Source organism: Aotus nancymaae, unplaced genomic scaffold (assembly GCF_030222135.1).
Source record: "Aotus nancymaae isolate 86718 unplaced genomic scaffold, 86718_ANA_hifiasm-v0.15.2.pri h1tg000019l, whole genome shotgun sequence".
NCBI classification, from domain to species: Eukaryota; Metazoa; Chordata; class Mammalia; order Primates; family Aotidae; genus Aotus; species Aotus nancymaae.
In genome coordinates, this window is record NW_026988431.1 from 3966709 (window position 1) to 3990696 (window position 23988).

Sequence of the window (23988 nt, forward strand, 5' to 3'; positions counted from 1 at the left end):
CAAAAATCTAATCAGAAGCCCTAAAGAGTGAAAATATTTAGAGAAGTCATGCCTGAGAAAAATCTAACTTGCCGTGAGTCAAGTAATAAGGTCTTTGTGAACTCGACACACTGTTCACCTTTCAACCAGTGTCTATCTGGTATCTCAGGTTACCTTTCTATCCCCTGAAAATGGTTGCTGGCCTAGACCACCGCATATTGATGTAGTTTCCTTGTATTCTTGACTTCAGCAGAACCTTTTAATAAAATAATAGCATTCGACGTTTGCTGAGCACTTACTATACGCCAGTTACCCTTTAAAATATTTTACATGTATTTATTTAGCTCACAAAAACCCATATGAGACAGATATTATTAGCTGACTCATTTTAGAGATGAGGAAAGCAAAGTTTATAAAGTCAATAATGGAGAGGTGGAAATTAAACACAAGTTGCCCGACTTGAAAGACTACTTTTTGCTGCTGGGCTCTACCCCTCCTACAGTAGTAGAGTGGGACATGGAGGGAATTATTACCCCCTGGATGTCCTGTTTTTATTATACTTAATATTTCTAGGTATATTTCCTGTTTAGAAGTATAGTAGATACATTGCTCATGAATATGAATGCCTGTGTATAAAGATTGTTAAACTTTATTTTAATGTTTTATACTGTATAAAATAAATTTACCTTTGTAAATAATCTAATCGAATATCAGACAAGGGAGTTGTCAAAAAATGTCAAGAGTCTTGGAGGAATAAAATGTGTCTGTAGTGTTAGGTACAAGTGATAGCAGAGTCTAGAGTAGAGAGGTGAAGGACATGTGCTCCAATTGCTGTTGGAAAAGCCCTCATGAGTCAATAAGCGTCTGGTTTTTACATTACTTTTCCCACCATGATGAGTTCCAAGGCAGGAGCTAAGTGTAGCAAGAAACCCATCTCAATTCTGATAGGTCCTTTCCTATCACAATTGTTGGCTAATACCTTCCTAGACTAGTTCACTCTTGGGGTGCTCTGACTTCACCGTAGCTCAAGCAAGACAATGGAGAGCTAGAAAACATGGTGCCATCTTTCCTTTAAAGAGTCTGGAAAGAGGCCGGGCGCCGTGGCTCACACCTGTAATCCCAGCACTTTGGGAGGCCGAGGCGGGTGGATCACGAGGTCAAGAGATCGAGACCATCCTGGTCAACATGGTGAAAGCCCGTCTCTACTAAAAATACAAAAAATTAGCTGGGCATGGTGGCACGTGCCTGTAATCCCAGCTACTCGGGAGGCTGAGGCAGGAGAATTGCCTGAACCCAGGAGAATTGCCTGAACCCAGGAGGCGGAGGTTGTGGTGAGCCGAGATCGCGCCATTGAACTCCAGCCTGGGTAACAAGAGCGAAACTCCGTCTCAAAAAATAAATAAATAAATAAATAAATAAATAAATAAATAAATAAATAAATTAAAGAGTCTGGAAAGATGAACGTGCCAGTGGGGAAATAGAAAAACTCCTATTACAGAAGTCAGGAGTCTTTCTTTTTGTTTGTTCCTAGTTAGCCTCGGAGTAAAATGTCTTCTTTAAATTTGGTTAGGATTTTGAAATTAACAACTAACATAATCAAGAATTCTAGTTTCAGCTCGGATGTGTAGAGAGAGAGAAAGCTGCACACTTACAACATTTTTAATGAGGGACGGTCTGCAAATTTGATGACTTTTCTTGAGCTCATCAGAAAACCGAGGTCACAGGGCAACCCAGTAAAGCAAAATCTGAGAAAAGAGGAAACTCCTGAGAAAAACAGGACCCGAGTAAGCATTTGCTTTCTTGCAGCAGTTTTTGTGCATGCCTTATTGCATGGCAGAGGCGCCTGACAGTCATAACTGAAGCTTACCCTGAGAACGACCCTGTGGTCTAAGAAGCATGTTGCTTTAGAGTTCTGAGTCAGGGAATCAGGAAGTGGCCAGTCTGGAAATTTACTCCTTATCTGTGAAGGAACCCACGCCCTTGGAACACAGGTGGTCCAAGGAATAGAGGCCCTTTGTTTGGGGGGTAAGCGGAGATTGCTAGGTAAAGGGTGGGATGTGAAAATGCTGTATGAACTGCATGCTTTTTATAAACAGTAGTGGTGTTCCTAGTCAGCCCACTGCCACTGAACCATGCCATATGTAAGTCCCCCCAGTAAACCCTATGTCTCCTCCACTGGCTCTGGTTCATTTCTTTGGCCTCTTGGACATGGAACCATCCGCACTGGAGTGAATAGGAGTCCAGCACGACACTGATGTATTAGTTTCCCACGGCTGTCATAGCTAAGAACCCCAAGCTAGGTGCCCTAAAACAACAGAAATTTATTTTCTCACAGTTTTTGATTTTCAGGCCAGAATCCTGAAATCAAGGTGTCCCCAGAACTATGCTCCTTGTGAGGTTCTGGGAAAGAATCTACTCCACTCCTCTCTCAGCTTCTGGTCGCTTCTGGCAATCCTTGACATCCCTTGACTTGCAGTTTGATCTCTCTGGTTGCTGCCTTGGCTCTCATATGGCCATCTTCCTTCTGTGTGTGTGCATACATGTGTCTGCGTCCGAGTTTTCCTCTTTTTCTAAGGATACCAGTCATATTGGATTTAGGGTCCAGCTTAATCCCTAATCTCATCTGAACTCGATTACAAAGACCTTATTTCCAAATAAGGTCACATTAACAGCTTCTGGCGGTTACATCTGAAACGTATCTTTTCAGAGCGTGTCTGGAGGGAGACACAATTCAACCCAGTATACCATATATAAGCCTAGTAATATGATTCCCCTAAACATTCTTAATGAGTTGCTAAAGACAGCCTGTGGGATAGTGTGAGCGTATGGACACCAGGGAGTCTGCAAATACAACAGAACGTGCTCCCTCTTGCAGGCTTTTCCTCCAAAATCCCACTAGGAAAATTGGAGAGGAATCTCCAGAAAGAGACAGAGAAAGTGTGGCACCGGCTGGAGAAGAGAAGCAAAAGCATCTGCCAAAAATGCCACCCAGTCCCGTCTCCCTTTAAGGGAAAAAACAGCAACAAAGCAAGAAGGACAACAAAAATTCCTGATCTTAATCCTTCGGAGGGGAAGAGCAAAACAAAATGCATAGCCTTAGGGCGTTGTTGGAAGCTTTTTGTAGCCAGGGGAAGGGAACAGGAAAAAATATAAAAACAGGGAAGCCTCTATGCCTGGGGCAGAGACAGGAATTCATGCTAGGACCAGCACTGCAGCAGGAAGAAGAGACGGAGATCCTGGAGAAGTCACATCCCTGACACCCAGACTCAGGCGCATCAGAACCTCAAAGGACTCACTCCTTTTACCAAAATGTTAAGGCACAATGCATATATAGAAATATATAATATATGTATTTGTGTGTGTATATATATATCAATGCTCAAATGCATATGTATATATATTAAAATGCTCAAAAAATATATATGCATTGTGCCTTAACATTTAAAAAATATATAAAATATATTTTTAATATTTTAAAATTTGATATTTTAAAATATATATTTAAAAATTTGATATTTTAAAATATATATTTAAAAATTTGATATTAATACTTTTAAATATATATTTAAAATTTTATATAAATAAAAATATTTTAAATATTTTTAAATATATGTATATATATTTGAAACAGTCTCACTCTGTCAAGCAGGCTGGAGTGCCATGGGACCTCTTGGCTCACTGCAACCTCCACCACCCAGACTCAAATGATTCTCTTGCCTCAGCCTCCCAAGTAACTGGTACTACTGGTGCGCTCCACCACACCCAGCTAGGTTTTGTATTTTTGTAGAGAGAGGTTTTCGCCACATTGGCCAGGCTGGTCTCAAACTCCTGAGCGCAAATGATCCGCATCGTCCCCCGACTTCCAAAGTGCTTGGATTATAGGCATGAGCCGCTGTGCCCGGCCACAAGGCATATTTTAATAGAAACTCTACAGAGGGTTCACCAAAGTAGTAGGTTTCATGTTAGTTTTCCAAAGGCTTTGATTCCTGCCTGCAGGACCACAGTGGTAAAGGGTGTATGTATGGGAATCCCTCCACCCCAAATGCTATGTAAACCCCAAAGCACATACCTGGGAAGAAGCATGAAGAGACCTGGTTGATCACTGACCTGAAAGATTCATTCTCAGGAAAGAAAGAAAGAAAGTGATGGCAAAATCTAAGTAAGAAAGCGCCAAGCAATTTAAAATTATAATCAGAAGCCAAAGGAGTTGTCATTTTATTTTGTGGGCATGGGTTTAATATATTCCACATGCTGTGCTTTTGTGTAAATGATGGTATACTGGCAACTTCTAGCTCTGGAGGGTCTCCCACTAAAGTCTGGAAATCTGCTGTCCCATGTCAAATATTGTCTAAATAAGCAGACAATAAATGACATGCTGCCAAACCTTAAATGAAGCCTTACAACCAGTCTTCCCTCAGAACTCAGCAATTGCTTTTAAGTATGGCTCACTTGAGCTCAGGAATTTGAGATCAGCCTGGGCAACATGGTGAAACTCCATCTCTACAAAAAAATCAGCCAGGCATGGTGGTGCATGCTTATTGTCCCAGCTATTCAGGAGACTGACATGGGAGGATTGCCCGAGCGCAGGAGGTAGAGGTGGCAGTGAGCTGAGGTTGGACAACAGATTGAAACCCTGTCTAAAAAAAATAAAAGGAGTATGGTTACTACTCTTTCATGGACATTTGGTTTAGAACTTTTCCTAAGCTATAAGGGATATAAAACATTGAAGAGATGGTAGAAAGAATTTGTATAATCTCTGAAACTGAAGATCTTTAAAATTTGAATAATACAGCCATGCGTGTAGTTTCCAGAGAAATAATAGGTATCTTGGGCTTTCAAACACAAGCAAAATTGTTCTATCTTCATGTATACCACCTATTTCTCATAAAAGCACACCGGCTTGCACTTAGGTAAAGTAAAATTTAGACAAAAGTCATTCTATGTTTTTAGAGTTCAAGATAGAGTTATCTTTGGCGGAGGGGTCTGCATCACGACTGAAAAGAGCATGGGAGAGGTATCTTTTTGGTTGCTAATAGTATCCTGTTTCTTGGTTATTCTTGTGTGTTGCTTGTGGACATCATTGTGTTGATCGTTCATAGTATGTTGTTGTTTTTTTGTTATATTACTGGATTTTAGTCGAAAGTAAAAATCCAAACCAGAAACAAACAGGAAACAAATCAACCATAAGACAAGAGGGGCAGGAGATCATGGCAGCAGGCAGAGAGGCAGAGCTATGTATGTATCTCACAGCCACTATCTTATGCTCATTAGACTTGTTTCAGGTGTTTTAGAGGCCAGACCTTATTACATTTTTCTAGTAGCACTTGTTTGTCTTGGAAATATTTGTTCGATGCAACCTACCTATTGGTGTGACTATTTTGATACCTGTCCACTTCTTGGGATAAACATGTCTTATCAGCTCAAGGTCTAAAGAAGATTCTGCCCCTAGTTCTTCAATCCTGTTTGCAGATCACAACGTATAGTAGTCTCAAATTAATAACACCTGTCCCCTTCCATCATTATATGCTATTAGATTATATGCCATTATATAGGAAGTCCCAAGAAGGCAGAGTGTGTCTGGTGATTGGATGATGATACAGGATTATCATTCAAAATCGTGGGTGAATTTAGCTCAACCAGCAGCTACATTTCTGTGTTCTCTTGTTCTTGTGGCCTGGAACCTGGTGGTTTCAAGCTTGACATTTGTGCCCTACAGAATCTGAGCAGCATTGCAAAGTAGATAAATGTTACCTTGGTTGTATCATTGCCTCCTTTCATCTTCTTAGATATTAATCTTGTCTTATAATCTTGTGAGTTACTCTCACAAGAACATCTTTAAAGAGAAATTTCAGAACTAAACAGTTAAAATTATGCATAACATTTGATTGACTTTATAATTTTTAGAGCATTTACACAGGATATATGTATTGCCTGTTTTATCCTCATAATCATTCTGAGAAGTAATAGGTATGCATTTTGAAACAACAAAAAAAATGACAATCAGAAAGAAAGAAAACATGTTTTGTAGGTAGGATATCTAAAGTCAAAATCCATGCTCTTTCCAGTGCTTGCCTGGTACTTTTTCCAAAATCTTGTTATCTATCTCTGAGAATAAAGTTATAATGGTGAAATGCCAGGTAATAGAAAAGTTATTTTGGGCAAACAATTCATTCCTTCAAACCATATGAGTAGATTCAGCACTATTAGGAGGAAAATCATTGGCTTTTGTAATTAGCAGTTCCTATGCTTGGATCTTGTCTGTACCGTGAAAACGTGCTCAAGACCTATAACCTCGAACAGTTACGTCCATCTAAGAATGGCATATTCTACTCTCCTTGGTGTCTACAGAATTAAATGTCCCAGATCACTTGGGTAAAAGATAACAGACACTCTGTTGAGGAGCTGAACTAGGGAATAAACAGCAGCAAGGGTTAAACATATCACCCGCAAAACTCTGATCTTATTTCATGCCAAAATGTCATAAATTGGTACTTATTAGAATATGACGCCTTGCAAACAAGAATAATGTCTCTCTTTTGGTATCATCAAATTATTTATGGAGGGTCCATATGCTAGGAATTGTTAACTGAATGAGTCAATGAAAAGTTAAACCTATCTATTTGGTAGACAGTACTTTGCTTCTAGAATAAATCAGACAGGCTCAAATCCAGAGACGATTGAAACAGCAAGTTATTTCTGGAAGAGAAAATGGGATTTGTATGGAGTTTTGTCACTAAGGTGATTAGAATGAGTGTCCAATGCCCCTCTTCTACAGAAATTACAAATCCCAGGCCAAATGAGGCAAACTATTTTTAAAAATATCTGCTGATTAAAAACAACCAAGCAAAAAAACAGACATAGAAACAAGTGCCTTCCCCATTGGCATTTCCCAAAGTCATTTCAGAAGAAATTTTTGAAGCCAGGGATTGAGAATTTGGATCTGTTTTTAAAGCACTCTCTAGCCCTTCCTAAGCATAGGTCCACGGGTAGGATGCCTAACTCTCCAAGCCTCATCTGGGAAATGGGGACAATTTTCCAACCCCTACCTCAGAGCACTCTTGTGAAAGCTGTATGACCCCAAGTATGTGAGGGCACTTGGTGCAGCTCCTGGCACAGAGTGAGTGCCCAGTTAATGGGGATGCTTTCTCTTACAGCCTTATCTCACATTACCGGTTCTATGTAGGCATAGAGAATCTGGGATTTGGATTTGGAATCCACTGGAGACTAATACAGCAGCGCCACCTGGTGACCGTTTTACCACAATAGTAACCTAACAACGTCTTAAAGATCATGGAGGACAAAGCTGTCTTTGTCTCTAAAGATTTAAATAAAAATACAGTCTCTTGCTATATTAGAGAGATTTTTTCATTCTTGTAAATGTCACTCCTTAAAAAAATTCAGAAATGATGAAGTCATCAGAGGTGAAGTTTGAGCTATACTGATGTTCACCTTACTGCCTTTGGAAAGCAGCTAAATGTTATCAGCGTTACTTAAAAAAGGCATAGTGGGACATAAACTTGTTGGAAACATTGAGAATTGACAATGCACTCAGTTCTTCTTGGAGAAAATAAATTATTAAACAGTAAAAAATACATAGATATGCGGTCAGAAAATCATGATTCTTTTATGTACGAGGGTCGTCATCGTAAACGTAGTTTGTTTCTCATTCGTAGTCTTCCCTCTCCCGTGTTCATACCTTGTTAACCAAGGATTCTTCATCGGAAACCTATAGGTACATTTTAGGAGTTTCCAAAATGTCTTGCAACATGAAGCAACATTTTTGTACATACTGGGTGGTGATGCAGTATTACTATTTTTTAATCCTAAACAAATTAAAAAAAGGAATTTCTGCTGTAAAAAAGTTCTGATAGAACATGGGTGTGGTGCTCTGAATGTTTGTTTCCTGAAAATTCCTATGTTGAAATACCGCTAAGGTGCTGATATTAAGAAGTGGGGCCTTTTTGACATGATCGGGTTATGAGGGCTGTGCCCTCATAAATGAATTAGTGCCCTTATGAAAAAGGCCTGTGAGAACTTTTTGCCCCTTCAGCCTTGTGAAGATACGTAGAAAATGCAATCTATGAGGAACAGGCCCTCAAGACACCGAAACTGCTGGTGCCTTGATCTTGGACTTTCCAGCTTCCAAAACTCTGAGTAATAAATTTTTGTTGTTTATAAATTACCCAATCCAAGGCATTTTGTTTTAACAACCCAAACAGAAATAAGGCAGTGGGTAAAACTAAGTTCAGGATCTTTGTTCCATGCTGATTTTCTTAAACTAGCCAATAAATCCATTCTTCTAGTTTTTGCCTCTAGTTTTCTCATCGGTTCACTGCAATGTGAACTGATGTTCACAGAGGGAAAAGGCATAAATACAACGTATTCTTAGAGCCTGGGCTCCAGTTGGAGAGCTTTCTCCACACCCTCCCCTGGGTGCATATAATTCTAAAACAAGGAGATGCCGTGTAGGAAATCACCCTGATGGTGGTAGCTTCCAAATACACTATTCTGTAGACTATACTAGAAGTCATAGAACAGAAAGGCTCACAGACTATTAAAGATGCTAGAAGCACAGGGCTTATTAAATCAATTTAAAATCCACAGAAAACAAGGTGAAAGTCATGGGGTAGGTTGACTCATTGAGGGTAAAGTGCAAGAGGGGTGCAAGGATCACACTAGCCGAACGTTCTGCAATGTGGGATATATACTCCGTTTCCCTCTGCCGCATCATCCTTCTCCAGTGATGATGTGTTATAAGCACCAGAGTTGAGGTGTGAGCAAGGGGGCAGCCGAAAGCGGGAGCCAATGCAGCATGCTTACTCCCTCCAAGACAAGCGGGGGCCAATCATTGAAATTCACCGATTAGGTTGATGCGCTGCTGTGGGTGCCAGCATGGAAGTCAACGAAGAGTGAGCAAATTAAGACAGAATGAGTAGTCAATGCTTTTCTCATCTATATCTAGTGAATCACATAGTGTTTTCTCGGTCTTTCTTTCCCTATTATTGTTTAGACTCACATGCTCTACTTAGTTTTTCTGTCTTAAGGGTCACTTTGGTTTTTTTTAACACATCGTAGGAACTTCATGTCTCCCATTTGCTTTCCTGTCTTCTATAGTAGAATATTTTCGAACAACACAGCAAATGACTATTACAGAACAGGATATTATTGGCTTTTAAATATGAGCTCCAAGCTAGCTTGAATGACTTTAGTCCAGAAAAACAGGGTTTCCGCTTATTTGCTTAGCACGGTCTTCAGCAGCTTGAGGAATGGACACTTCTGATTTTTGTTGATCTGGAGTTTAATCCTTGCAGGGATACAAACCATAGGTGTCCAAACAAATGTCTTTATTGTTATATATAACTCTGAGCCTCCTGGCTTTCATCTAAGGTTCATCAAGTAGTTGGTAGATGTCAGGCATGTTTGGAGATAGAAGTTCTGTGGTCTCCAAATCCCTAAGCATGAGAACGAGGAAGATTGTGGGAGTCTCTGGGAAGACCTAAATGGTCTTCTCTTTCTAACATCTCCCAAAGAGTGGCTTTCTCAGGTCCCCCTGGCATGTATAGAATGTTATGTCCTCTCTCATTTTTTCTTAGCCAAGATGATTCTTTAAAAAATTCCAGTATTGTTCCAGATTACATGTGGACACCACTCCTTCCTATCAGCCCTCCTCCCCCAACCAGTTTCTGGATGAGTGCAGAAAAACACAACAGCCCTACTGGATTGATTTTATTTTCATTTTTTATTGAAAGCTTCATCAAAGAAAACAGAAGTTTAAACCTAACATCCACTGATCTACAGAAAGCCCAAGGGATGGGGGAGATGGTTGCTAATTTGACTGTGGTACAGATGAAGAAATTAAAAATAAAACCAGAAACACCTTTGAATTACAGAACTTTCCATGACAGAGACAGCAGTACAAAAATGCTCTTAAATAAAGTTCAAAATTGAATGATGTTTCAGAAGTTCCATGAAGTTGAATATGGACTGAAACAAGGGTTTTAAAAGAAGCTGTGTCCCATTTTTTTTTTTTAAAGAAACTGAGTATCTCATAGAATAAACTACTACATATATTTTTTTAAATTAAGATTCCAATTTTCTTCTTTTTAAATAAATGGAAGCATTTGTGTCCAGAATAGAGAAAACCTTTTCAAGTGTCTCTTTGAAACGATTTTTACAGTTCTTGAAAAGCATGGAATCACTCATTTTTTTAATATATGAAGAGATAACATATTTGGGGGAGGAGGAAAGCACATCTTTCTCAATAACCTTAGACCAGAGGGTTTGAAACAAAGTATAACGTTAAAGTTATACTTTGGACATTATTTAAATTTGATGTGATCATAAAAATATCCACAGAAGTGTCAAAGTCATTCAGCCTTAACAGTAACGCAAAGTCAAAATATAACAAAAGCAAGTTTTGGTCAAAGATTTAAAAATAAGAATAGGACTGTACCATGAGCTACTGTTATACTCTCATTGCAGAAGTTGTGTTGATCCGTGCTACTGGTTCGAATTTAGTGAAGAGAACAAAAATAGCTTTCTTCTGAGGGAAGCCAAATTCTCCATAATTTTTTTCTGTATATTCTGCAAGAATACAGCCAACTCTCAATCGTTTGTGGTAGACAGGAAAAGACATTATTGATAATCAAAATTTATGGCATACAATGTATGGACATTAATTTTACCAATGATTTCAAACTTCCTTAAGAAATTAATACTTGGTAAGAAATAATCAAATTTTATTTCCAATTGTTTCTTTTCCCACCCTCAGGGTGACATGCTAATAAAAAGAAAAATAAAAAACCGAGCCCAAAGCCTACAAGCTAAAAAGAAAAGACAAAACACATCCACAAAGCAGATAATTAGCCCTTCAAAAATTTGAGAGAGATTGTATTTATGCACAACTCAGAAACTGGGACAGTAGTAAGACAAGCTCAAGTGTGACTCAGTGGCCGAGTGGTTCTTCCTGCAGATCCAAGCTTACTACACCTCTACTTCAGCCCTAAAGCTTTGTGAGTGGAAGAAATTTTTCTTGATATATTATTTTCCCTCACAAAAATAAACAGAAATGCGTATTGAAAGCCATTCATCCCCCGCCTTTTTTTTTTTTTTTTTTTGCTACAGAGAGCATCTGTATGTTATAGTATAAAGCCAAAGATAAAAGAAATTAATCTGGGGTGAACTCCTGTCTCCCATATCATAAAAGGTCTTTGGGGCCACTTGGGGATTTAGTGTTTAGTTTTTTTATACTTTGCTGAACTCTATGTAATCCGCAAAGGACAGCCATGACCAAGAGCACTCGGATGAAAGGACCAATTTCATACTTAGGAATGTTTGCAAAGAAATGTTAAACTTGAGTCAGACCCAGCTGTCCTCCAATGCCACAGTGGATGTCATTTGTAAAACAAATTGATTCATTAATGAAATCCCATTATCACTTGCCACAGAAAGGGTAGAGTGTACAGAATCAATGAGCCTGTTTAAATTCTGTCAATCCCTCAGATTGAAGTGAGAGGCTGTCAGTCCCAGTGAGCTCAAAATTTTGAAGCATGCCAGCTGCAATAACATGGAAGACAAAATCTCATCCTTTACTTTTTACTGAAGAGAAAGTACTATAGATCAAGGTTCTATGACATGTTGAAACTTTATTATAGCGTGTGATTCCTCAAATGTGCTGAACGTTGTTATACACGTACATAAATATTGTCCCTTTACTTGATTTCAAATCATACTGAAACCCACTTGAGAATCTCTCTCTGCTTATCAGCTCATCTGCAGTGGTTCATGCACTGAAATTAAGAATGAAAATGAATTGCCAAATGTATTTTAATCTCCTATTAACATCATAATCTGTCTAGACAGCCTATTGAAACTTCTCCTCAATCGTGAAGATGATTGCAAGAGTCCTAATTACATCAAATTTCACTTTTCATTAATAGGGGTTTTTAGGCCACTATAATAAAAAATAGATATTTAGCAAATATCCCAATTATTTATTTGGCAGGAAAAACACTAATTACTTTTTTGGGTCATACATAAATTGAAAGTAGTTTTAAAGCACTTCACAAGGGGTCCAAAGATATATTTTTAGGTATAGTAAAATAAAGTGAACTTCCTGCTTTACACAGCCTTCTTCAGTTCTCAGTCTTATATCTCTAATGGGAGTGCTTTTAACACTATGCAGTTTTTCATTAGAAGGGGGTGGAAGTGAGTCATATGCTTTCAAATGTGACAGATCTGCTAAGGTCACAGGAAGAAGTAACTCAAATGAAATATGGAGGTAACATTCTGAAATATTGAAATTTACCAAGGAAGCAAAATAATCCTGGCAAAACTAGAGTCAGGTAGAGGATTTTTTAAAAGAGTATTATGACAGTCGCAATATTCAAGACATGTCAGCATTCAAGGACAATGGTCATCAGCACCTGTCAGTATTATCTTCAGTTCACTTGGGTTCATTATGTTGTCTTCAGAGGACATGGCCACGTACTGGGGAGTTCCCAGTTACCATGCACACTTGGCCTCCCTTGGTAACACTTTTCTCATTATGAAAAGAAAACTTACTCTTTCACTGACCATGAAACTAGAGTTTAGATGAGACCCTGTTTCTCTCATTTGGATCGTGGCTTTAGTTTCCTGATGTTTAGGCTAAGTCCTGGCAATTCAAGTCAAAAGGAAAAATGGAAACATCTGAATAAATGCTTGAAAATCTGGTGTACCAGAATCCATAGAAAATTAACTTCAACTTCAAAAAAAAAATTATAGTTTTAATTAGGATTAAAATCACTACAGTATATTTTGTTGATTAAATTTGAATTCTGCTGTCTGTATATACTGAATACCTACTCTGGTTTATTATCACACAGTGTAATGCTGCTTACCTGCTGATGCTTTTTTTTCCTCTCCCAGACTTGGCTTTTCAAAATAAGTCTTAAGTAAGACAACAGACACTTTTTTTTTCTTTTTTTGGTTTGAAAACATATATGTTATAGAATGGCATGATAGAAATTATTCAAACACAAAACACACAGGGACACGTAAAATGGCAGTAATTTCCTTTTGCAGAAATTGGCTTAAAAATTGAGATTATTGAAGTTTCAGAGTTGAAAAAAATATTTTTGAATGTACAAATAAAGCAGCAGTTTTGAATAGAAACAGGAAGTTACCTAGGCACATTCATCAGCCACATGGTAGCTACCTCTGAGCCTCATTGTCGATTGTGTAAATGAGACTTTCTTTGTATCACATTAATACATGTTTTTGACTTTTTTTTCCACAGAAATGAAAGAAAGTATGTTGGTTTCATATTCAAATGAATTATGCCCAGGATAATCCTTATTTATACAAAGAGTTGAGAGAGTGAAAGAGAGAAACAGAAAATATGGTTCCCATACATGTTTTTTGTACCCCCAAAATCTTTGGGGCCCACTTTTTAAAGATAAAAACTTAAGTGCCACCTTTACAATGCATGGGAAGCTGAAGGATGGGACAAAAGACAGTATCAATCTAGCATTTTCTCCAAAGCATGAAAAACCATAATGGTGGGTGTGACCAGTTGGAATTTCTCTGTAACACACACATTTTCTTGGATACACGTTTGTCTCCAATGTGACCATACATATATGGAATCATTCTCTGATTTGAGCTTCCAATTCATGGGGTTGCAAGTATAAGAGAACCAGAGTCTACATAAATAGTGGAATATTGACAGTTTCATATTGAGTCAGCCTTATTACTCATGTTGACCTAATGGGAATATGATTTACCTTTAAAACTTTTTAGTTTTTAAAAGCCTACCCTGTTTTATAGTATACTTAAATACATTCTCCTCTTTTTTGTGGGCTAAGACAGGCTCCTGTGGCTGACTTAGTTTGTGAAAAGAGTTTTACCCATTTGATTCAAACGATTCATTCAGAAAGCAATCCAGTGAATAGCTCACTTAACAACATTCTATTCCATTGTCCTTAATTTGAGGTAAAACTGTACGGGTTGAACACATATTATTTCATGAATCAAAAATGTAGATATATTTTATAGGTAAGTCAATTTAATTCATTTTAGACAAACTTTTGCATCATTCTAAATGCAGTATTCCTCCTTTGGCTTAAATGATTGATCAAACCTATTTCTTTTGGTTCTGATTGATCTAAATCATACAGTTTCTTGATTGTCAACTAGCATTTTAATAACTTCCCTAAATTCCACTCATAGAATTCTCAATCTTATTGGTCCTACGTGCCTCAAAGAATTAATCTGAAAGAAAAAGTTTTTTTGGCAACACCAAGATATGAAAATACAATGAAAAGAGGCAAAAAGAAGATACCCCCTTCTGATTTGCAAAACCAAGGAGACTATTAATGGTAGGTGATGACAAAGACAGAGGTGAGCAGACAAAACCCAGAGGTGTCGTAATTTAGAGGGAAGACTATTGTTACAAATACAGTGAGAGCTTTCCAGGAGACCACTCACCATTTCACAGAAAATCACTAAGCTTTTTTGACAAGTGACCTTTCAGACCGGGTTCAGAAAGTGCTGTTAGCTGAAAATTCATATAAAGAATATTCAACCTGTTAAATACGCATCTTAGTTTACTAGTGGCCATCAATACAGGTTTCACTATTCCAGACGGCTAGTGAGAAACCAGCAAAGCTCACAGAATTTAAAGTCTTTTGGCTCTATCAGTTGATATCCAGAACTCTTGGTGCTAAAACTGTTAAACACACAGGTGCAAGCTTCTGCTATCAATGAATATACATTTAAAGAAAAGAAAGACAGCTCCCCCACCCTCTTTTTTTGCAGGACATAAAACACCAGTGGAAGGTAGTTTAAACAAACGACAAAGTAAGAACTGGTCCGGCCATGTCGGTCAAATAAATTTTTTTTTTTTTTTTTAAAAAGAAAAGAAAAGAAAAACAACCTCTATCTTCTGGACTGTAATAGGGTGTCACTTCATCTTTGGTATAAAATAGGCCATCCATAGGCTGAATTTGATCACAACTAGGAAAGACTACAGAAATTGTCAACAATTTCTCTATCTATTGCTTTTTTTTGTTTTTTTGCACTTTTTGACCATAAGCTCCTATCTACTTAAGTTTTTTTTAATGCTCTTAAGCTAGGTTTTGCAATGTGACAAGCAAAGCTGACTAAAAAGTTTGTAAAGCTCATAAAAAAGACTGCAGATAAAAAGCACTAATGCTTTTGCTAGCGATCACGCTTTGTAAATTAAAAAAATCTGCATTCTGCCCCCAAACACGCATTATTTCTAATGCAGTTGTTTTTAAACCAACATTAATAACTTTACTGTAAAATGTTTTAGCCTTTTAGAATGAGTCATGTCAACACTTAAGACAAAGTTCATGAAAAGTCCCAGCATTTTTCCAATTCTTGCAGTTGCCATGGTTTCTTTATCAACAAATTTTCTTCAAATGAAGAAAAACATTTTCATTTAAACTGTACAGTTTTTTTTCACCCTAAAAACTCAGTCTTAAACTTCTGTACCAGTTAAAGCCGGCACAATATTTCAATTCTTTCTTGATTTTTGTTTTTAACAAGACGTTGACAGCTTGCCTCGAGAGCCTTTGACGTCCTTAAAATTAAGGCAATTAAGATTCAAGATAAACCTTACCTAAATATTTCTAAGAAAAAATAAAATTAAAAAAACCCACTAGATTTAAACAAGAAGGGAAAAAGAGAAAGTAGCTTAATTATTGAGGAAGACAATTTGTTTCCATTTCTATTGCCTACCTCTTGACATCAGGTTTTCTGTTCTTTTTTAAAAAAATGTATCTACACCTTCAGGAAAATTTTGAATTCAATTCAAATGTCCTTTCAGATAAAATATCAACCTTCGATATTTTGCTTTGTAGTTTTTTTTTTTTTTTCCTCTTCTGGAAAATTTTTCTTTAATTAAAAAAAAGATGGCAAAAATAAATTGTCAGACCACGTGAAGACCATTTGCACAGCACATAAAAACTTTGTTTTCATTGGGTAAAGTATAAAACTAAAAAAAAAAAATGCATTCCATTGACGTCTGTGCAAACTGGAAGCCAACTTCTTGTTCAATGAAGTTTCTTCATTCAAGGCAAAGATTCAGACGGACATTCTTCAGTCCTGTTTATGGTCTGTGAAAACAATTGAATAAGAGTAGTCATTAAATTAAAGTAACTTTGAAATCACCTTCTGTGCCCTTTTCCAATGAGGTATCTTTAAAAGATACCAAGCTTTCAATATAACATAGTCATAAACACAATTATAAAATCATACTGAATCTATGAGATTGTCAAATTCTGCTACTTTCACTTAAATACAGATTTGGGTCAGAGAGTTTGTTTACATTAAACATCAAGGTTAATATCTTATGTTGTAGCTCCTTAAAGATCCTTTGAGTAATTCTGTTCCTTCAAAACTAGGAATCATCACTAATTCCGGCAACATATATGAGATTCTTTACTATGTGCCCCAAATAACTGGGTTGTATGTTATCTCGGGGTATTCATTATGTACATTTACAAAAGGCTATTGCCTGAGGAAATAAGTGAGACAGTTAAGAGGCCGATGCAGTTTTACTCTTTTCCTCTTCCCTTCCTCCTTTCTTATTTCCCCTGTCAGGATTACAAGTTTGTGAGAGCAAGAACGAGACTTCTACCTTTTATTCTTTAGACAGAGTGGTATATACACAATAGCTGTTTAGGAAAATATCATTTCACTATATGCCCCTTTGCTTAGCTCAGTTCAAATAAAGACTTCTGCTACCGCCCCTTCGATGTTGCAGGGTTAAGCTTCCAGCAGGTTGACTTTACTGTGAGCTCTTTTGCCCACAGATTAGAAGTTTGTTAAATAACTTCAGAGTTGTGCTGTAGAAAGTACCTTTATATTTATGTGTAAGTCTGCATTAAGAGGAAGGCCTCTTCACACAGGGTATCGGATGACAGCAAAAAGTTATGTAAGTTCTTCTGATGCACCGTTGCTTAATTTACTAAATATGGCTGTACTATGTACAGTTTTACAGATTGTTCACTATGCAAGATGCATGGCTGAGGGAGTGGGGACTAAATTTCAGCCCATCATCTGCTCCCCCAAGGTATGTACCCTGGAGCAGAGCTGTAACCTCAATTCACAAAAGACCTTCAACAGTGCTTTAAACTCTTCATTGTTAAGCCTGAGATGGCCCAGAAAGGACTTCTTTTCCTAATTTGCAAAAAGCCATAATATGAGCCAGCTATGACTATTAGGAAACTGATTGATTTCTTCTTAAAATCGTGTGAGGAAAGCTACTAGTTGATAGATCAAATATTCAATTTTTATCAACAGTTTAGTCCCTAGAAATATGTCTTTTTTTCTGTGTTATATGAGAAAGTGAGATCTCTTCTAAGAAGTAAAGTGATTACAATTTTCATACAGTAGCAACAAGAAAAATTTTATTAGTGGTAGTCATGGGAACCATGGTTTATATTTTAACTGTCTCTAGCTTTGCAAACTATAGACTTCATTTTTTTCTAAAAATCTGTATTACTATGAGAACAAAACTTTTTTTTCTTGGTTATATAGTTTGTGTGTGTGTGTATGTGTATGTGTGTGTATGTGTGTGTGTATGTGTGGTGTGTGTGTGTGTGTGTGTGTGTGTGTGTGGTTGGGGAGAGTCTGTTCTTTGTTCCCACTCCCATCTTCCACTCTGGTATTACTGTGTACTGAAACAAAAATGCCTAAAACACCATGAATCTCTTTAGCAGCTGCTCGGTGAATGATGTCTTACTCAGTGGACTACGGTGCATAGAATACCTGACCCATCAAGCTCAAGTACTTGATATTCACTTGTCTCAAAAGCATTGATATTTTTGAGCTAGGCTGAAACTACTTTAGATTTTATAACTGTACACAAATGTTTCCAATGGCCGTCTCCCATAATTTGCTTGGTCCTAAAGTGGCCCCATTGCCACATGAAAATGAATGATGGCAAAGAGATGGTTGTATTTTACAAGTTCTTGTTTGCTAGCTGAAGTCTGAAGGAAAAAGGATGTTGCCATTTAATAGACCTGAATTCACTCCTGCCCCACTCCTCTGTCCTGGAATAAATGTGCATGTGTACATTTACATCATACTTATGGATTGCACTGATATTCCTAAAAATAGAAGGGTTCTAATTTTTTTAGGCTGGGATCATTGGCAACAAGAACATTTTAAGCTGGACATTTTAGAAATAGAGTGGGTTACAACTTGAAAACAGGAATTAATGTGAAGAAATAATATGGGAATAATTTGCAAATTGTAAAACACAGTGCACGTTCAGTGTATCATTACTCACAATATATTATAATACGTAGAATGTATTACTCACAAGCTTAAAGGACATAATTTGCTCATCATTAATATACTGACAATGTATAGAAATTTGGTATTCATGGCAGTTCAGTTAGCCAGAGAAGATTTGAAGAATAGAAAGAACCTGCAATATCAAGGTTGAGATGAGGGCCTTCTAAGGTCACAGTGATAGACTTTAGAAGACCTTAGATAGACCTTAGAATGTGTTCAAGTAGGAATTTCACTGAATTTAAAAATACAGAGTGGTTTTTAATCCTCTCATCATTCCTCCTCCCTCAAAAAAAAAAGTGAATAGATTGGAGAGTAACAAACCATAATCTTAGAAATCCAGTTTTTTAGAGCAGGAGGAAGTCTTAGAGCCAAATGAAGCAGTATTTTCCAGAATAATTCCTGACAGACTAGCTTCATGTAATGCTATATAAAAAGTGGGATTCTGTGATCCAGGGTATGGAAAAATGTCACATTGTATTCCCACTACTGGATTACTCACAGATAAACTAAAGAAGTGGTTAGGGAACCCATAAAGAAGGACATGAATATTTTTAAAAAGTTCTTGAATGTAAACTTTTGCATAGATATCCAAATTACAACATGTACATGAAAATTTGTTAACTTATTTCATAATTTAATTTTTAAAAATCTTGGATGCCAGGCACAGTGGCTCATGCCTGTAACCCCAGCACTTTGGGAGGCCAACGCGGGCAGATCACTTGAGCCCAGGAGTTCAAGATTAACCTGGCTAACATGGTGAAAACCCATCCCTACTTAAAATACAAAAATTAGCTGGGCATAGTGGTGCATGCCTGTAATCTCAGCTACTTGGGAGGCTGAGGCAGGAGAATTACTTGAACCCGGGAGGTGGAGGTTGCAGTGAGCAGAGATCACGCACTCCAGCCTGGGTGACAGAGTGAGACTCTGGCAGTCCTTCTCTCGTGCTCTCTCTATATCTGTGTGCATGTGTGTGTGTGTATATGTGTGTGTGTGTGTATGTGTGTGTGTATACATATATAAACATTTAAAAAAAGTCTCTTAGAATTCCCTGGGAGGAAGGCCTCACACACTCTAATCTTTCTGGAAGTAAAACATATGCTGTGTTTATCCGATGCTCTAGGAGTATTTTAGTGACTTTGAGGAAAAATGAAATAAAGCATTTCACTTAGTTTAAACCAGTGTATCCCAACATAATTTGACCAGAGAGTGCTTCCCTCCCACCCCAAATCCAGGGCACAGTGGCACTCCCTTAGCACTAGAGACCTAATTATCACTCTTTGGAGAACACTGATATCAGAATTTAACTTTGATTGAAGACACACTTTTCAGATCTAGTTATTTTTAAGGTTTCCTACATAGCACAAAGGAAACTAGATAACTTGGGTGGGAATTGGAATTTCCATAGAATTTCCAACGTAAACCACAGTTATTTCCTCCTTCTGTGATAAGAACCTGGAATCCTTTTGCATTAGTAGCCTCTTTTTTATTACTATTTTAATAGTTTTTGGAGTACAAGTGGTTTTGGTTACATGAATGAATTCTATAGTGAGATTTTAGTGCACCTGTCACCTGAGCGGTATACACTGGACCCAATATGTACTCTTTGTCCCTCAAGTAGCTTCTTTTAACAATGGGGCGGGGGGGAGAATCTTCATAAATACTAAAATGTGAAGTACTTTGATTTATGTTGAAATGTGGAATTTGTAATATTAAATATTTGCCAACAAATATCCCAAATATAGTCCCTTAATAGGCACATCATTTATATTCCTCAAACTCTTCTTTTCAGTCTTCTGTTGTGAAGTCTGTACAATGTTTTTAGTGTAGACGTTGTGATGTTAAATGTATGTAGAATAGGTTAAGCTACTTTTCAGGAACACTGGCTGCCCTAATCAGAATTTCACACCCCACAGGAGGTCAGCTAGCATTTAATGAGAAAGGCCAGAGGTTTGTACAAGTACTTAAAGCTATTGTATCTCAATTAACATAATAATGGTTAGAAATGGGCTGCCTGATGAAAGGAGAAGCATGTTAATTAGCATAATGACGCTGGTAATGAGCTGCCATTTGTGAAGCTTGGGAGTATTCAAGATAATGTGGATTGGGTAAATTATTTTACAGATATTCTCCACTTTACAAGAAAAGGAAGGAAGGATGCAATAAAAATGTGGGGAAAACCAGGCAACATGGCACCTGCCTGTAATCATAGCTACTTGGGAGGCTGAGGAGGAAGGATCACTTGAGTCTAAGAGTTTGAGGTTGCAGTGAGCCATGATTGCACCATTGCCCTTCAGCCTAGGTGACAGAGTGAGACCCTGTCTATATTGTTTTTAAAGAAAGAAAAGCTTTAAAAATATTAAAAATGGGGGGAAATTTGTAGCATATAACTAACTTTAGGATGTTGTTTGAGCTTGATCTCAAAATTGGACAGTCATTGAATAATTTTCTGGTGGCTTCTGTAAAGATAACATCGCCTTACCTCTAGATAATGGTCAAATTTAACCTGAGCGAATTTTTTATGTAAGATATGGTCAGGTTATTTCTAAAAACAGGGCTGCGACTTCCAGTATGCGAGCAAACTGTATACATTGTGTTGTGCCTTCTTTCTAATCAGTGCTTGTTAAATATTTAGTAAGTGCCTCCGTGGGTGCTCGTGTATCCCTCAAACTTTTCCCAGTGATGGTTACCCATGCAAAGGAACCCAGTTTTTATTACCCAGATGCTAAGCTCAATTCCCAGTGTCTTCCTCGAATAATTTTGAAGAATCTCGCATCTTACTGTGACTAAAATTGATACAAACTTAGAGTCCCAGTAATTTTCAGGAAGGATTGCCATCCACAAATTTATTTTATTTAGATTATTCATTTTGTTTCATTCAATTTTGTTGCTATTGTTGTTAAGTCAAAAACTTCTAGCACTTTATATCACATCAAAGAAGAGAATATAAGCAGGACATGTTAAATTTTCTCCAGGTTTAATGTCTGTAGGGCAATGTAAGTGGTTTTCACATGCCACACCACTGAAATAGTTTACGTTCCAAGGTGTTTTCTGAATAATTAGATTCCTTGTCTTTCTCCAAAAATCAGGTCCTTCTGGGGTTTTAGTTCATCTACCTCTGTTAATGGCATCAATAACTTCATCCTTTTGCTTGGAATTTTTAAGTCTTGTTTTTTTCTTCTCTCTATCCCTATTCTACTTTCCCACCCCACCATTATATCCACTACCATCATACTTCAGACCTTTACCTCCTCCTGTGTGAATCACTGAAATAACAGGACTGTGGATTTTCAATGCTTCCAAGTCCATTGTCTACTTCAGCTCAAGTAGCAGTCCTAGAATGAAGAAAACGCTGTCCAGGCACCTCAGTATGACACGTGATACTAGAATCTGGGTCAGATCAGACTTTTCACACTATTCTACAAGTCCGCTTCATTTCTCAGAGAAATACTCGGAGCTTTCCCACCCCTGGACTTTGGTCAAACTGTTATTCGGCCTAATACATTGCTTTTCCCCATAAGACCTAGATCTGGTTGCCAAAACTTCCATCAATGTTTATCCAGCCAGAAAAGAAAATGATGTGCATTCCATTACTACAGTACTTTTGAAGACAGTTTTTATTTTCTTCATTGTGATAGATAGATAGATAAATAGATAGACAGATAGAGATACAGATATAGATAACTCATATGTAGATCTAAATCATGTACTGGATTGTAAGCCTTAAAGGGCAGGGATTCTGTCTCCTAGTACAATCCCAGCATGATGCTGGTACTATAATGAAGTTGGACCTGTGTACGGAGGTGATGGAGAGGCTGTCATTAGAATCCATGAGAGGCAGAGAGGCTATCTTTCAATCAGGCAAAACATTTGCTTCCCTACCACATCATACAATGACTAGGCAAAGGTGCCTTACATCTGGGTAGGGACAGCCTTGAGAAAGAAAATAGCACTTCACTGGAGGCTCACAAACAGAAGCAACTGAAGCTTCTTTAATCAGGCAGGGAGAGGAGGAGATTCTGGACAGTTTCAAGAAAGGGAAGAATTTGCATCCTGAAATCCATCCTTGAAACATGTTCCTTTTTGCCCAGCCTGCATTGGTAATGGATTCATTGATATTTAAGTCAAATCATGTCATTCCTGTTTTTTATTTTTTTAGGCCTTCCAAAAGTTTCCTGGCTCATTTAGAATATAACAAAGTATATAATTACTGGACACAAAGCCAAGTAGCCAAGGGCCAAAGGCTCTATAAGAGTGGGCCTGTCGGACTTACCTGCTGTTACTCTCCCCTCTAGTTCAGGACATTCATGCCTCAGGTGGCCCCTCAGGGCCTCTGAACTTCCTGTTTCATCTGCTTAAAACACTTTTTCTCCAGACGTCTCTGAGATTAGCTTCTAATTGTCTTTCAGATCTGAGGACTGTATGACAGGCTTCCTCTGGTACCTAAAATACTCAGCAACTTTCATTTCAAAATAATCTCTTTTTTTTTTTTTTTTTTTTTGGAAGAAAGAAAGAAAGAGGAAGAGAAAGGGGGAGAGAGAACAGGAGTCTTGCTCTGTTGCCCAGGCTGGAATGCAATCTAAAAATAGGTATTAAAAACCTCTTTTATGCCGATAATTGTGCTTAACAGCGGAGACAGGAAGGAATAAGGGAAGAAAATAACAAACAAACAGCCAACCAATATTCCATTTAAGTCTGTGAAATGCTATGCAAATGCTGAAGAGTGATTTACTTCCAATTATGTGGTCATTTTCAAAATAGGTGTAATGTGATACTGAGAAAAATGTATGTTCTGTGGACCTGGGGTGAAGAATTCTATAAATATTCACTGAGTTTACTTGTTCCAGGTCTGAGTTCTAATAATAGATGTCCCTGTTAATTTTCAATCTTGTTGATCCGTTGAATATTAAATGTGGTGTCAAAGTCTCCCACTATGATTGTGCAGGAGTCCAAGTCTCTTTATAAGTCGTTAAGAACTTGTCTTGTGTATCTGGGTGCTCCTATATTGGGTGCTTATATATTTATGATCATTGACTCCTGTTGTTGAACTGATTCTTTTACCATTATGTAATGTCCTTCTTTGTTTCTTTTAGTCTTTGTTACTCTTAAAGTCTATTTTGTCAGAGATGAAAGTTACAACTCCTGTTTTTTTGTTTTTTGGTTTTTTTTTGCTCTCCATTTGATTGGTGAGTCTTCCTCCAACTCTTTGAGTCTTTGTGTGTCCTTGCTTATGAGATGGATCTGGATACAGCGTACCGATGGGTTTTGACTTTTTATTCAATTTGCTTGTCTGTGTCTTTGATTGGGGCATTTAATCCATTTAAATTTAGGATTAATATTGATATTCTTGAGTTTAATATAGTCATTTAATGCTATCTGGCTATTTTGCCCATTAGTTGATATAGATTCTTCATTATGGAGATACTTTTTACCTTTTGGTAAGTTTTTGGGATGACTGATACTGGTTGTTCCTTTCTGTGTGTAATGCTTCTTTCAGAAGCTCTTGTAAAGCAGGCCTGGTGGTGATGAAATCTCTGAGTGCTTGCTTGTTCGTGAAAAATTTTATGTTTCCTTCATTTATGAAGCTTTTTTTGGCTGGATATGACATTCTGGGTTGAAAATTCTTTTCTTTGAGGATATTGAATGTTGACCCCCACTCTCTTCTAGTTTGTAGGGTTTCTGCTGAGAGATCTGCTGTGAGTC

General features: G+C 37.5%; 1 protein-coding gene and 1 long non-coding RNA gene across 5 annotated transcripts in view; one reads left to right on the forward strand and one right to left on the reverse strand.

The window, feature by feature from the left end:
• Window positions 1–23988, forward strand: part of LOC105705598 (uncharacterized) — a 105379-nt gene that overhangs the window by 67308 nt on the left and 14083 nt on the right. The window lies entirely within an intron of this gene.
• RBMS3 (RNA binding motif single stranded interacting protein 3) overlaps window positions 9700–23988 on the reverse strand; it is a 1161208-nt gene continuing 1146919 nt past the window's right edge. For all 4 annotated transcript variants that reach the window (XM_064378594.1, XM_064378591.1, XM_064378593.1 and 1 more), the window contains one exon: window positions 9700–16100. In XM_064378594.1, the coding sequence (XP_064234664.1) occupies window positions 16094–16100 (7 nt within the window). In that variant the 3' untranslated portion in view covers window positions 9700–16093. The remainder of the gene's footprint in view (window positions 16101–23988) is intronic.